We start from the raw sequence: 16803 nt of genomic DNA, 5'->3' as shown, positions 1-16803 counted from the left end.
AACCCAATTCATATATTCCTGTTTTTTGAACTGAGGAATAAATTTCAGAAAAAGAAATCTGTATTGCTTTGTGAATCTACCTATTACATTCATTCTTGATCTAACTTCTTAGATGAAAAACTATATCTTTCCTGTTTGTTGGGGGACATCTTTTCTGAAAAGACTGTACATTGTTGGGTGAAAACAGAGGTCCCTTCTGTTACCTGTAGTGTAGACCTCAGCTTACAACCACAATCAAGTCCAATATTGTTTTATTTCTTTTGCAGTTAGTATTATTTAACAGGATGAAGAAGCAACAGAGTATGACCACTAGGACAGTCATCTTTCCTATGTAAGTAGCTGTTTTATTGCTTTGTGTGCTGGTTTCATCTTTAATGTGGTAGTGCTTGCAATTAAAGTCTTCCTTTCTGTGTCTCTTTGTGCAGGCCATTCATTGGAGCAAGGTGGTCAGTCGGTGATGTTGAAGACACACAAAAGGACAGTCATCTTCCTTTTCTATTATTTTGTGTGCTTGTTTCATGCTAATGTAGTGCATGCAATTGAAGAGATCATTTGTGTGTCTCTTCTTTGTGCAGGCCATTCATTGGAGCAAGGTGGTCAGTGATATTAAAGACTGGCAAGGACAGTCATCTTCCTTCTGTAAGTAGCAGTTTTATTGTTTTGTGTGCTTGTTTCATCCTAATGCAGTGCATGCAAACTGAAGAGTTCATTTCTGTGTCTCTTCTTTGTGCAGGCCATTCACTGGAGCAAGTGTGGTCAGTGATGTAGAAAACCACTAAGGACAGTCATCTTCCTACTGTAAGTAGCTCTTTTATTGTTTTGTGTACTTATTTCAATCTTATTTAAGTAGTAAGTTCACAAAATGATAAATTTCCTTTTTTATATCTTCTTTTTGTAGATCATTCATTGGGGCAAAGAATTCAGTGACATCATCTTGGCCACTCCCACCTGCTCACATGACTGCCAAGCCACTCCCACTGGTCACATGGCCAGCAAGCCACACCCACAAAACAGGCCACACCTACAGAAGAGGTTCTAAAAAAATTTGAAACCCACCACTGCAATCGGCGGTGACGATTCCCGTAGCCTAGAACAGCTGATCAGAGGTATTCCGAGAGGTCAATCCAACAGCCAATCAGCTGCTCATGCTAAATCAGGCTGTTCCTGAAGCTGACCAGGCTATTTGCTGTAAGGAGGCAAATTGCTGAGAGGCAGATTTTTTTTCCTTGTCTTCTTCCTCTAAAGCTAATATGCATCTTATAATCCAGAACGTCTTATAGTTAAAAAAAAATACGGTATTTATATTGCAAGGAATTTGTTGAAAATATAGGAAGTAAAACCAGACGAGATAGTCTACAATAAATGGGTGCTGGATAAATGAATGTGGCCTGTCTACAAAAGTGAATGGCCAGTATGAAAATACATTGAACAGACTGGTCATATAGAAAAAAACAATTGAATTGCAAAAGAAATATCTAAAGAAATAGATATTGGAATGAAATGAAAAGAAGGAGAAAATAGAGAAAGATATAGCTGGATAGAATTAAGGAGATCCTTAAAAAAAGAGATGGCAAGTTTAAAGATTTTATTTGAAGTGATGTGTAGGTAGAAGCAAGGATAGAAAGATATGGAAAAGTACAGAGATATCTAGCCAGTGTAAACTAGATTTACTTAGATTTTCTTTTCTTTTCACTTATTTGTAATCTTCTACGCACTACTTCTCAACTTTTTTTGTGCTTTGCTTAATGTTGCTTATTCTGTAAAGGAATACCATAATGCACATATCTGTGTGTGGAGGGTATGTGGGTGAATGCATGCACATTTCTGAACAGTGCATCAGCAAATTCCTCCTTTGTGCTTTATTTACAGAATCAGAGTGGCTGCTCAGACCTTCTGATATATTTTCTTTTCTTTTCTTACAAACAGGTTATCACTTTTTCTTTTTCTTTTGTTTTCCCTCTAACTCCTAGCAGGTTCTCTCCTATCTTCTGCCTTTCTGTCTTGCCCTTTTCTTCTACTCTACTATCTACTCAGCAAAGATAGGAAGTTTGAAAGATCTGCAGACATCATAAACAGAAGCAATACACTTTATCTTACCTAACAAATAGACCTATATAACGACATCAAGTTATGTTCAGTTCCTAGGAAGCAATTCCTTACCTACAGTCCCTATATGGCCCTTTTCAGCAGCGATGGTAAGTGGAGTTTTCCCTGAATTATCTGCCGCATTTACTTGTGCATTGTGACTTAAAAGTAGCTGCAAGCATTCCACGTGATCAGCAAAGGCTGCTGCATGGAGTGGAGTCCTAGGGGGGGAAAAAAATGGAACATAGAAACATTTGACTAATCGAGTGATTTATTATTCCCATCGTTTATTTTTATTTACTTCTAATTCATCTCTTAATCTAATATTTCAGGAAAATATTATCGTTTAGAATAATAAAGTATTATTCACAGGTAAAAACAAAGTTCAGCACAGAACAAAAGCCACAAAAAAGAGGGATGCTCAATAGCAACATAAATCTGATTTCTTCAAATCTTAAAGAAAAGTGGTAGATATTTAATAATTACTTAAAAGGAGACAAGTGTAAGCCTTATAAAATAAAAGGCACAGGAATTTCCTAGAGCAAGGAACCACAACAGACAAAGCTTTATTATAAAATGTATGTGAATAATTTTTTATGAAGGCAGTCAATACTTGGTTTTAGCTGAGTTGAGCACTAATTATCGAACAGTATCACGTGCCATCACTCTGCTGAACACCTAATTCCCACAGTGCTGTTTTAGACTAAAGATGTTTTACCCATGTAGTAGGCTGTATTGCTATTATCCTTCTCATCCTCTCATCTTTTCATTTTTCATTCTTTCTCATCTTTTCATCTTTCCTACTATCTTCTCCTATTGGTATCTTATGATTTATTACTTGTTGTTTGTATCTTATGATCAGTGATGGGATTCAATCAGTTTGCACCACTTCAGAACTGGTTATTAACTTTCTGAGCAGTTTGGCAAACTGGTTGTTGGAAGAAGTCATTAGGGCAGAGAACCGGTTGTTAAATTACTTGAATCCCACCTCTGCTTATGATTAATGATTGTAATTATGATTTATGATCTATGCCCTATCACTTTGTTGTATGATTGAGAGGTTATGCACTGGAGACACATTCCTGTGTCCAATCACACTTGGCCAATAATTTTTATCCTTCCCTTCCCCTCCCTTCTATTCATCTATGAAATTGGTAACCCCAGCTTTTTAAAGTTTCACTAGTTTTGTTTCAACCTATTAAATACAATCAATTTGGTATTTCTTCACTGAAGCAAATGTCTTTGACTTGGTGGAAATCTTTATTAGTGGAATGGAGACTCCTGTTCCTTTTCCTCTAGTAATCCTCTTTGAAGAGTTGGGTGAGGTAAGTGGGCCATGGGGTACTCAATAGGGAGGAAACATTGTTAAAATGTTTTTTGTTCCATTTTACTGTCAGATAAAAGGCTTCTCCATTTATAAATGAATACAAACCGCTGCCTCCATTTTAAAATGGAACTATAATTCATTATAAATAAAACAAATTAATAAATTACACATTTCATCAAAGTAATTCTTACCTTCCTTTTTCATCTTTGCAATTAACAATGCCACCACCAAATGCCCCAATGAGTAGTGAAGCACAGTTTTCATGATCATTTATTCTGTTAAGGAAGGATACTATTTAATTCCATGTAATTTATTTCATTAATTTGATAGCATAGTTCAACTGGATTTCCCTGGGTTTACTTTCAATGTAGGCTTATCATTATACTTCGGTCCAGAATTTTGATAGCCTGGATTTATAGCTTTATCCATAGCATAGTTTGCCCAGTAATACATTTACAATTTATAAATCACAACTAAGCTGGTTCACTTATTCTCCTTAGAACTGCCTATATGTGCATATTCATGAACAAGGAACCACTCATGCACACAAACCACGCTCCATTGGCTTTTTCAGAAATTACAATAAATGCATAAGGTATTGGGGGGGGGGGGGATCAAAACATGAGTGAGGACAGTTCCCACTTTCTTGTTTCCTTGTATGTTCACTTTACCCTTTATATGTATTATATACTATATATAGACCTCCTATAATTTCAATAGAAATGTGTGAAATGACTTCCTTAAAAGATGTTCATTTAAAGCAAGGTACATGTTTGTGTGTGTGTGTGTGTGTGTGTGTTTGCTTCTTATTATAGCTTTCCTGTTCATGTAACTCTGGCAGTCTGGGATGCTACTTTCACAGCTACTTAGCAGCAATAACAGACAAAGCCACAATAATACACTTACAGACAAGGGAGCTAAATACGGAAAAAGTATGTGATGTACTAACAGTATTATTAAGGATAATAACATCCCCCAGGCATTGATTGAAGAGAGATTGGGAGTTGTCAACATAGTATCACTAATCAAACAATATCACTGTCCCTAAGTAAACTTTCTACAATTTATTTCCAGTGATCAAACACCTACTCAGTTGTCATGAGATAACTCCAAAAGTCTCTATAGCAAATATGTTCATGTGCAAGGTGTCCCAAGACTTTTTCCTGTTTCTGATCTATGCCCATTTAATACTTGGATGGGTGATCAACAGAGAATATTGGACTATAGGCTATAGACATTAGCCTTAAAGTAATGGCCAATCACTTTTGTACTATAGGCAAAAAATGAAGATAATTATGATCCTGTCTCATTAATGTTCAGTTCAGGTCAAAGCCACCTTTACTTTTGCTTTTATTAAAATCCTCAGAGCACAATTCGAAATCAAAGTTTATAGTACAGAAAAACTGGCAATCAAAACTACATAAAGTATAATGAAAATGGTTCATTTCCTACTACAGAAATTTGCTGACAAGGCATTTTAATTGCTTGTAACTGTGTGCATGAGTGGATTGGGGACTAATATTATAAAAATAGTACTGTCTCAAAGCTTTATTGTTTTTAAATTCCAGCTTAACTTGGCACACAGCCTAGGCTATATAGGAAGTGAAATTTACTGCTATTTCTACTTACACCGCACAGTGCAATGGAGAAAACGTGTTTCCATGAAAGTTGCGAAAAGCTTTGTGTTCCAACAGTACCTCTATACAGTTTTCATTTCCTGTAAGAGATCAGATGATAATTTCAAGTTCCAAAACAAAAAAAAGTGCTCAGTATTGTCAAAAGAACTATGCTTTATCTTTCAGTTTGATATGGATTCTCTGAAGATACTTTATCCAGAATCAAAACGGTGCCCACTATTTTCAAGTCAGCATATTGCTCAGGCTGACTAGAAGAAACTTCTCCAAAGTGGTTGAAATGAAGGTACAAGTTACTCAATCTGAGATAGTCTGCATATGCTTTGAGATTTTTAAAAATGAAATAATCGTATTCATTTGGTAATATAAAAAAGTCACTGGGACTGCTGTTTGGGAGGGCCACAATTCCATCATATTGCTCAATACAAAGCATCAGTGTGTTCAAAATACATATAGTTCCCAGTTTAAGAATGTCCCCAGGTCTGTCCTTAAATCAAATTTGTATGTAAGCCAGGAAAGCATTATTGTATAATAATGTCTTAGTAGTATGATACAATGAATTGCGTGACCCGTCAAAACCGCGGTAGACTAAAGCGTGCCCGATTAAAGCGCGTACGTGACATCAGCAGCAGCGCGACGAAAAAAATTAAAAATAAATTAAAATAAAATAAAATTAAAGCAAGCCGATTCACATAAAGGTAAGGGTTAGGGTTAGGTTAAGGGTTAGGGTTAGGTTTAGGGTTACGTTAAGCGTTAGGGTTAGGTTTAGGGTTAGGTTAAGGGTTAGCGTTAGGTTTAGCGTTAGGTTAAGGGTTAGGTTTAGGGTTAGGTTTAGGGTTAGGTGTGGGGGGGTTAGGGTAAGGTTTTCGCTTTAATTTTAAATTTACCGCTCACAGCGCGATGTTTTCATCGCGCTGTGATGACGTCACATACGCGCTTTCGTCGAGCGCGCTTTATTCTACCACGGTTTTGTGGTGGAACCATGAATTGAACTATTGCAAGTTTAACTTGAATTACTGAACATTTAACTTAACTATAGGTCATCCTTAAACTGGGGCTTTCTTAACCCGGAGAGTTGCTGTATTGCAACACAGTGGCAGAGAAGGGAAATTCCGACCAACTGAAAAACTGCTTAGAGCTTCAGTGTCAGATTGAAAACTGGACCATTCACAAGAAATTGGGTCAGCTGTCAAATGGAGACAATGCAGATCATAAAGACGTGGCATTGATCTGGGAACGGTGCCAAATCTCTAACAATTTACAACAAGATACAACTATTGTTTTACAAGCTCTGTAATCTCTCTTTGCATGCAATTTCCACACCAAACTTAATAGCCAGTATTAAATATCTGCTTGGCATAAAAGATTACCGTTATAAGAAGCCCAGTGCAATGGTGTATAATTCTGATTATCTTTAAAATTGTAGTCTTCCGAAAGTGCCAACTGCATTAATTCACTCAGCCATGTGGCATGACCGCGAGCTGCTGCATAATGGAGAGGGGTCCTGCCTCTGGCATCCTTACACAGAATTAATACTTCTTGTTCCAACAGCATTTGAATGCATTCCTCATGCCCTGTCATAATCTTTTTCAAATAAAATTTAAAAATTAGATTCGTTTTAGTAAAATATGCCTTTCATCTCATAAAGCTATGCAAGATAATCAACAATCCTAAATAAATATAAACAAAAACTGTTTTTTTTTGTAGTAACTGAAAAAGCTTGTCTGAAATATTAATGATAAAGATTTGGGTTTTTTCTGGAATAAAACATGTTCTAAGTGGACAGTCAGTGACAAAGATTTTTTTTTAGTAACTTGCATACATGGGAATATGGACATTGGATACTGTCTTCTCTAAAAGAGCCAAGGTGGCACAGTGGTTAGAGTGCTGTACTGCAGGCCACTTCAGCTGACTGTTATCTGCAGTTCGGCGGTTCAAATCTCGCTGGCTCAAGGTTGACTCAGCCTTCCCTCCTTCCAAGGTAGGTAAAATGAGGACCCAGACTGTGGGGGCAATATGCTGACTCTGTAAACCACTTAGAGAGGGCTGAAAGCCCTATGAAGCGGTATATAAGTCTAACTGCTATTGCTAAATATTTAATGAAAAGAAATACTCAGAGTGTTCTTTATAAAAAATATAGTCACATAATGCATCAAGGGTCCTTCCAGACCAAGAGCCCTTAACATTACCGGTACAAACCCAACAACTTTCAAAAGTGTTCCAAGCATGCTCGGAATAGTGACATTTTTGGTGAACATCCACAAGAGGCAATCTAAAATGTTTATGGTGATGATGCATCTTGAACTGCTAGAAATTGTTTTAATTTTCCCCCAAGCATTCTTGGAAATATAAGAAAATTGTAAAAATTGGGCTACTTGAAAACAATAATGATTAATTAAATAAATATGAGGAGGAGGCATCTTTGAAAAAACATGTTCCAAGTATTTTATTGTTTAAATTTGAAAAGTAGAGGAAAAACTTAGAAAATTAGATATGCTATAAATACATCGACATATGTCAGTAGGCATACACAATCTTACTATGAACCCACTGTGCTTTGGATGGAGAATTATTGACAAAACCTATATGTAAAGCAGTGTTTCTCAACCTTGGCGACTTTAAGTCCTGTGGACTTCAACTCCCAGAATCCCCCAGCTGGCTGGGGGATTCTGGGAGTTGAAGTCCACAGGACTTAAAGTCGCCAAGGTTGAGAAACACTGTTGTAAAGCTATGAGCCAAGCCCCCTCCAATAGGACTGTTTTTCTTCTAATCATCATAAAACCTTAAAGCCTTTGTAATAACCAATTAAAATTTAGATTAGCAAAATTCTGCTAAGAATTTCTACCTGAGAAACTTGATTGCATCTTCATAAAGGCAGTTTTCTGATATCTTTCCCAACTCTAACATATATTTACCTTTAAATATGAGCAAACTCTTCCTTCAGAGTATAACTGTGGACTGCACAGCTTTTGTCATATTTTTTTCTCCAATCATATCCATTCTTTTATATAACACTGCTTTTTTTTAAAAAAGGACTAATTGAGAAAATTAGTTAATACAGCAGTTTCTAGCAGAGGTTTGCATATCACTGTGGCTTCTCCTAAGCAGGTTGCATTCAGAGACTTACATGATATATGTTAGAATCAAAGTCAGTTTTAGTGCTCTGTATTCTTCTCTATCATTATTAGGCATATGTGCAATTGAAAAAAACATACAGCAGAAACACAGGATAGAGAAACGAGAAATTACCCCTCGATGTAAAGCAGTACATCCCAGGATATCAGCTGCATCAACAGATGCCTCTTTTTCAAGTAACAAAGAAACAGCGTCTATGTGCCCATAAGCCACAGCTAGCATCAGTGGAGTCCTAAAAAAATGAGAGGCCCATAACCGTCATGATATATTCCTGATTTGACTTTATTCAATGTATTATCCAAAAGTATTTACCTCTTCTCCAAACATTGTAATATCCATTAGTTATTATATATGTTGCCAGAGATAGCTAGATTCGGTAATATTGGAGGTTTATGAAGCATTGATATTCAATCTTTGTCCTTAATCTAAAAACGAGCAGCATAATGTTTATTTCTGATTATTTGTCTTTACCTAGTGCTGCATTTCCTAACTTAATTGTTTCTGTTTGGGTATTCTAAACTCTAAAATGGCCAGAGCCTCCATAAAAAGATTTATGTGGAAACATTTCCCCATATCTATTGGGGGATTTGTCCATTTTGAATTTGTCCATCATGCGAGGAAATGGATAGATTTAGATTTAGACATTTAGACTAAATGTAATCTAAATCATTTAAACATTTCGATAGACAGATAGTTATGGTTCCAATCTATTCTATTGCCCATAACGTAAGGCTATATTTATGAACCAGCTTCTAGATTTTAATTCTTTGTCACACTGTAGTATTATCAGAATCAATTTATAAAATCTAGAAGGTTTTCTACCCTTCAGCAATTCACAGCTGTATATTCTCAGGGGAAGAGGCATAGGGAAGCCAGAGAGAGATTGATTGCATACAGAAATATATGCTATTTTTCTACATGCACAAAGGTTTTTAATTATTTTTATTATTTACTAGATTTTTATGCCACCTGTATTCCTTTTGAAACTGCCAATGGTGCAAAAATACCTAATCCTCCTCCTTCATCCTATTTTTCGCACAACAACCCTGAGATGTAGGCTAGGCTAAAAGAGAGGGTGTGACCCAAAGTCTCTCAGCTGGCTTTCCTGGCTTAAACTATAGGACAGTGATGGCGAACCTTTTTTTGCTTGCGTGCCATAAGGTGGGGAGCACGGGGGGGGGATCATATGCGGGCATGCCACACCCATAATGCAATGTGTGACCCCCTCAAGTGCGCATGCGCGCACTACAGGCATGACCCCCATTTTGCATGCTATTTTCGCCCTCCCCAGGCTCCAGAGGCTTTATAGGAGCCCGGGGAGGGCGAAAACAGCTTCCCCCGCCCTCCCGGAAGCCCTCCGGAGGCTTCAGGGACCTTCAGGAGTCTTCCCTGAAGCCTCTGGAGCAGTCAAAATGACCCTCCAAGCAAACCGGAAGTCCGTTCCCGAATTTCCGGTTTGCCCGTAGGACTGGATTTTTGCTCTCCGGAGGCTTCAGGGAAGCTCATGAAGCCTCTGGAGGACCTTCGGGGGGGGTCTGGGGAGGCTCTTTTCGCCCTCCCCAGGCTCCTATAAAACCTCCGGAGCCTGAGGAGGGCAAAAAATGTATTTTAAAAAGGGTGAACTCAGCTGGCCAGCTGACAGGGCAGCACCCCGCGTGCCCTGACAAATGGCTCCGCGTGCCATAGGTTCGCCATCACTGCTATAGGATATAATCACATATACAAGAACTGAGTCCAAGAAGAGTGATTCATGGGGAGTTAGAGTAGGGTCATCTTTCAAGATTCTGGTTCATATTAATAGGAGACACATTCAGTCTGCATTCCTAAAGAGTCCTTTACTTCAAACTTTTATTCTCACTACCATTTGTCTAAGATGTAAAATAAAAAACACACATCTGGCATGGGGTGGAATGCTTTCTGTAGCAGAAATCCCAGAGAACATCTACTGGATATACATTGGCAGCACAACACCAATTATAATCTCATTTCCTTAGGGTTGCTGCAAATTTGCTTTTTCTATTTCTTGTCTCATCCAGGCTTAACCGTGATTCTTGTCCTTGGTTACCAGTTTCTTACCAGCTGTAATGGTTGTGTCCTTTTCTCCTCTTTGACTCCAGTGTTATTACTGAAGAACTGATAGCAGCACCGTGAATTGGTTAGCCATGGCGTGGGAAGGCTATGCTTACCTTAATTTGAAGTTATTAAATTAACTTCTGAACATCCTTGAACGAGGACATAGCCACGATGGATATCGAAGTGCTACTGCTTAAAATGATCTCAAGGTCACTCAAATTGTAAATTTCAAAATAAAATAAACTTACTGTCCTTTGGCATCCACTACGTCAGGGTTATCTGTTACTTCTAATAAAAGCCGTAGACATGATGTATGCCCATTGATGACTATAAAAAAGGAAAGACATACTTTAAATGTTTTTCAAATAAAAGCCATGAAAGAGAGAAACTTGTATCAAGTAATATTTAGGAGAAAATATTTTTGATTAATTCATTAAGAAAGAAAAATATCCCTATATATTGACTCCTGAAGTTCATCTTCTAATATAAGAAGTAAATTTAGATATGCATTTTGATAATTTAATTTATATTCATTAATAATTTAATTATTTAATGCTTATTCTCCAAAAATATTGATTGCCATTAGAAAGAAGAGCAAAAATACATATTGTCTTTGATGGGGTAAGAAAATAGAGAGTTGAGAAATGACATTCATATTTTTGTACTCGCATTACATTTTTTTAGACTGTTTTCAACACTTTAGTAGCATCCAAAGACATATGGAAAATAACAGCAGCAACAATTTTGAGTTTCTACTATAAAGAAATCCTATCTAATTATAGTCAAATATGGTCTGCTTCAACTATTATTGGTGGACAATGTAAACCTGTATTTAGCCAACAGAGGTCTCTATCAGGCCATGCTAAGACAATGCACCATTTCAATACAAAATAATATACACTCGGTTTATTTGTTAACTACTCTAAAAATAAATGGCAATATACGGTATAATCAATTCTAAACTAGGGTATAAGGAAAATGAAGTAAGTACAGTTACGATTACAGATGTGTTGATCTAAATTCAAAATGCCTAATAGCAAGTACAACTCAAGATGAAAAACAGATCTAATTCACAGCCTGCTGACATCTGGAGTACCAACTGGAGTCTGGTTCAGGAGGGGAAGAATTCTGAACCTAGGAATTTGTTCTAAGGACTAGAACTTGAGTGGAACTTCACGGGCCAATCCAATTTTGGTTATGCTAAGCTTTCTTCATTTCAGTGATATAATTATGAAATGTTGGGGCACCATTTGGTTAGACAAAATGATCATGCACAACCAGGGATCAGAAGATCTGTAAACCTATTACTGCTCAACCCTGCAATAAATTATGATAATTTGATGAACTGGTAATAAGATTCAAGGATCATGATTCACTATAGTTGTCCAGTCACATCATCTCTGTTTTGGGAATACAGGTAGTCCTTGATTTAACAACCATTTATTTAGCTATTATTTGATGTTACAGTGACACTAAAAAAAGTGACTCACGATTGGTCCTCACATTTACAATTGTAGTGTCCCCATGCTCAAGTAAGCACAATCCAGGTGCTAGGCAACAGGCATGTATTTATGATGGTTTCAGAGTACCGGGGTGTGTGTGTGTGTCACATGACCACAATTTATAACTTTCCCAGCTGGCTTCCAATAAGTAAAGTCAATGGGGGAAACTGGATTTGTTGAACAACTGTGTGATTCACTTAGTGGCCAGAGTTATTCGCTTAATGACTGTGACATAAAAGATTGTAAAATTGGGCACAATCATAGGATTAGTCACTTATCGACCGTATCGCTTAGCGAAGGAAATTCCTTGTGCCAACTGTGGTAATAAATCAAGGACTACCTGTAAGACGTGCTTACTTTATTTCTTCATTTTGGGAGATTTAGTAAAAAATCATTTTTAGCATAGCTCATTAAGAAAGAAGAAGGTTTTCTTCAGCAAGACTGTTGGTGGCGCAATACTGGAAGAAGGAAGACTTGCCTACAACTCAAGAATGGACATTGAAAGTTACAAACTTAGCCGAGATGGCTAAAATATCGGCATATCTTAAAGATCACTCAAATGAGAGATATAAACGAGACTGGAAAAAATGGATTGACTATATACAAAATAAATACGGGACCAAGAAATTCCAGTTAGCCTATGCTTAAGATCAGAAATGATTTAAATTGTTTAAAGTTAGCTCAGCAAGAAGAAGCTAAGATCAATGTAGAGATGTCATTAATTTCTTTATCTCTTTTTTCTCAATAGAGTTTAGACTGTGTTTGTTAAAAATCCATACCGTGTACGGGTTCTGGGAAGTCGGGGGGGGGGAAGGAGGAGGGGGGTAGGGGGGGGGTGGAGGGAGGGAGGGGTATACATTAGGCTAGACAAGAATTTGGTGGTAAATTAGAACTATTTTGACACACAAGAAAGAAGGAGGTTTTCCAGGGGGAAAAAACTTCCACTCTTATATTTTCTTATTCACGAAGAACTCATGTGAAATAGTAATTTTCTAAAATTGCTATAATTTGTTTCTCTCTTCAACCTGAATTATTATGTAGAACTCTTGAGGTCATACAATACACAAAGTGACCTTAGCATATCAGCAGGACCAGATGTAAATTACAGTTTGCAATTTTTGCTGCAGTTCTCTCCAGTGGTGGGTTTCCATTTTTTTTTTTTTACTACCGGTTTGCTCGTGCGCTTGTGCGCATGAGGTGGGCAGGTGGAGGGAGCCTCCCTCCGCCACCACTACCGGTTCTCCCGATCCAGGCCAAACTGGGAGCAACCCACCTCTGGTTCTCTCCCACTCCTCTAAGGAGGTAATATTTTTTTTCTTGTGCGCATGAGGTGGGCAGGTGGAGGGAGCCTCCCTCCGCCACCACTACCCGTTCTCCCGATCCAGGCCAAACTGGGAGCAACCCACCTCTGGTTCTCTCCCACTCCTCTAAGGAGGTAATATTTTTTTTCTGTTTAAAAAGGAACCAAACTTTGTCAAAGCTTTTCTGCATATCATTCTTTTTAACTGTAGTCAGTGTATCAAAATAATAGCATCTCACCTACCTGAGGCATGGAGTGGGGTCCGTTGTGTGACATTATCTTTCACTGTGACAGAAGCACCCTGGTTGATGAGCGCTTCAACACATTCCATATGTCCTTTAAATGCAGCAAGGTCCAAGGCAGTACGCCCTTTTTCATCTCTAATATCCAGATCTACTAGTGACTGAAGCAGCACTTCTAATGCTTCATGGTGACCATTATAGGCCTAGGAAATAAAATGAAGTACTTAAGACCAGTGATTTTTCACTGAGTCTAAACACTGAGAATACACCAAGATTTCTCCTGATATGAAAACTGAAACAGTGAGGAAATCTCATTAGTCTAGTAAAACCTCTTTCACAATGTGGTATTTACCTCTTCAAAATAAACTATACCTTTCAGGGTTTTTTTCTCTGGAATTGCATTTTTAGAAGATGATTTAAAACTGGTACATAAAGTAACCCTGTAGGAATTTTAACCTATTAAAAATTAAATGAATTTAGAATAATTTTTGGAAATAAGTAATATATGCATTCCAACAGAAAAGAATCTAAATTAAAAAAATGTTTTTATAACCTACACTAATTCAAAAGAACCCTGGGAGGCATACAGAGGTGGGTTCCTACCACTTCGCACTAGTTCGGTAGAACTGGTTCGTCAAACCTACCGAACCGGTTAGAAGAGGTTCCACCAGAAAGCAGGCCACACCTACAGAAGAGGTTCCAAAAATTTTTGAAACCCACCACACACACACACACACACACACACACACAGAGAGAGAGAGAGAGAAAGAGAAAGAGAAAGAAAGGAAGAAAGAAGAAAAAAAGAAAAAAGAAAGAAGTGAGAGATGAAAGAAAAAAAGGAAAAAGGGACAGAGAGACAAAAGGAAAAGAGAGAGGTGGGGAGAGAGAGAGAAAGAAAGAAAGAAAACACATGGCCGGCAAGCCACTCCCATCAGGTCACATGGCCGGCAAGCCACTCCCACAAAGGAGGCCACACCCACAGAGTAGGTTCAAAAAAAATTTGAAACCCACCACTGGAGGCATATAATATCAAACAAGAAAGATAACCGAGAAATGAAATACTAATAAATAAATCCAAGAACCATCAACAAGTACCACTCCCCCCCAACAAAAAAAAAGCTAAGATAAAGTCTCAGATAAAAGGCAAGGTAGATGCCACAGTCAGGCACCTGGACTAGAAGTTGAAGAGAAAATTTTAATCAGTTTACATAATCACAGCAAAAGGAAAGTTGCACATACTTTAGTTGGAGGGGAAAACTTCGTAAGCTGTTCCGTGTATGTATTTCTGTACATGTGATAATGAATATTGGCCGACTATTTTGCAAAAAAAAAAAAAAAAATCCTTGAAACAGTTTGAGAGGGCAGCTCAGCAGTGGGCAAGTTAACTGTAAATAACTTATATATAAACAATTCAATTTAAACCTTCAAAAGTTTCTAAGATTCCATAGTGAGTATTTCACAGGTAGTCCTCCAGTTACAACCTCATGGAGTTAGCCATACACCTGCTTGCCAATGTGATGACTTTTTTGAGGCAATCATTAAATGGACATGGTCATAAGTGCAAACACCAAGGTAGTTAAACAAAGGCCGCAATCATTAAGTGAACCAGTGGTGGGTTTCAAATTTTTTTCGAACCTACTCTGTGGGTGTGGCCTTCTTTGTGGGAGTGGCTTGCCGACCATGTGACCTGGTGGGAGTGGCTTGCCGGCCATGTGTTTTTTTTCTTTCTTTCTTTCTTTCTTTCTTTCTTTCTTTCTTTCTTTCTTTCTTTCTTTCTTTCTTTATTTCTTTCTTTCATTCTTTCTTTCTTTCTTCTTTCCTTCCTTCCTTCCTTCCTCTCTCTCTCCTTTCTTTTGTCTCTCTGTCCCTTTTTCCTTTTTTCTTTCATCTCTCTCTCACTTTTTCTTTCTTTTTTCTTTATTTCTTTCTTCCGTTCTTTCTCTTTCTCTATGTGAGAGAGTGTGTGTGTGTGTGTGTGCGTGTGTGTGTGTGTGTGTCAGTGGTGGGTTTCAAAAAATTTTGGAACCTCTTCTGTAAGTGTGGCCTGCTTTCTGGTGGAACCTATAAATCCCTTCATGGTAGTGGATCTGGGTACTTGAGAGACCGCCTACTGCCGATCACCTCCACACGACCCATTAGATCTCATCGTTTAGGCCTCCTCCGAGTTCCATCCGCTGGCCAATGCCGACTGGCCACCACGCGGAGGAGAGCCTTCTCGGTGGTAGCCCCGACCCAATGGAACGATCTCCCCGTGGAGCTTCGTACCCTCACCACCCTCCAGACCTTCCGCACAGCCCTTAGAATCTGGCTATCCCGTCAGGCCTGGGGCTAAAGATTGTAACCCGCCCGAATGGTATGAATGTTGCGTTTTAATCATGTACTGTCTTATATGTAAAAGTCTGTTTTCCCCCCCTTCCTTTGGATTGTGAGCCGCCCTGAGTCCCCCCAGGGAAAAGGGCGGCATACAAATAAACAATCTATCTATCTATCTATCTAACCTCTTCTAACCGGTTCGGTAGATTTGACGAACCGGTTCTACCGAACTGGTGCGAACTGGTAGGAACCCACTTCTGAAGTGAACCCACTGTTCGCCATGGCACAGTTTTGCTTGGTTACCCACATCTGCTTCTCTAACTGTGATTGTATCCAGAACTGCAGCTGGACAGATGTCTTGAAATTAATCCCAAAGTGCACAAAGCTGCATTTAATATTAACTAGAGGACCTGTGGCCCATTGGATCATCATTTCAGAGATACTGTATTTCCTCAACTAAACAGAGAACTAGAATGACCATGCCTAGCAACAAAAAAAAATCAATTGGAGCTGGAGTGAGTTATGACTTCCTATCGATTTTCCCTTAAATTTCCTTGTGGGAAAGTGGTAATGAGCTTTGGAAATCTTCCTTCCTCTCTCCCTCCCTCCTTCCCCTTCCCCTTCTAAAGGAGCAGGTAGATGACCCCAGCAGTGTGGTAGCAGCAGAAGCCTGGCAATGCTGAAGCAGCCACAGATTCCCCAGAGTCATTGACTGAAATAGAAATTGAATAAATAAATATTTTGTTTTTTAAAAAAAGTTTAATAAAAATTACTTATAAAAATTTCATTCTCTTTGTAGTAATAGGTCCCAGCATTCTGTAGGTTAGTTCATGTAAGGTACTTTGGTTGAAAACATTTTGCCCTGAGACGCATAATTTCATCCAGTTGAAGGTTACAGACAGTGGTGGGTTTCCAAAATTGTTGGAACCTACTATGTGGGTGTGGCCTCCTTTGTGGGAGTGGCTTGCCACCCATGTGACCGCATGGGAGTGGCTTGCCACCCATGTGACTGGATATGAAATTATGAATTAGTACTTAGGTTGGTCCAAGTAGCTATTCAGAAACTCTGGCATTGAAGTATGCAAGTCTTAAAGCTGTCAAGTTACAAGATCCTTGCCAGTGGTGGGTTTCAAAATTTTTTGGAACCTCTTCTGTAGGTGTGGCCTGCTTTCCGGGTCCACTGGTGGAACCT

The 16803-nt window shown here is 38.4% G+C and overlaps 1 protein-coding gene across 9 annotated transcripts in view; it reads right to left on the bottom strand.

Moving 5' to 3' along the window:
- Positions 1–16803, bottom strand: part of ANKRD44 (ankyrin repeat domain 44) — a 183399-nt gene that overhangs the window by 18399 nt on the left and 148197 nt on the right. For all 9 annotated transcript variants that reach the window (XM_032210432.1, XM_032210464.1, XM_032210492.1 and 6 more), the window contains 7 exons: positions 13300–13501; positions 10503–10581; positions 8296–8413; positions 6417–6630; positions 5042–5129; positions 3604–3687; positions 2161–2306 (listed from right to left, as the gene is read on the bottom strand). In XM_032210432.1, the coding sequence (XP_032066323.1) occupies positions 2161–2306; positions 3604–3687; positions 5042–5129; positions 6417–6630; positions 8296–8413; positions 10503–10581; positions 13300–13501 (931 nt within the window). The remainder of the gene's footprint in view (positions 1–2160; positions 2307–3603; positions 3688–5041; positions 5130–6416; positions 6631–8295; positions 8414–10502; positions 10582–13299; positions 13502–16803) is intronic.

Source organism: Thamnophis elegans, chromosome 1 (genome assembly GCF_009769535.1).
Source record: "Thamnophis elegans isolate rThaEle1 chromosome 1, rThaEle1.pri, whole genome shotgun sequence".
Classification (NCBI taxonomy): Eukaryota; Metazoa; Chordata; class Lepidosauria; order Squamata; family Colubridae; genus Thamnophis; species Thamnophis elegans.
The sequence above is the reverse complement of the archived record's forward strand: the minus strand, read 5'-3'. Positions and strand labels throughout refer to the sequence as shown.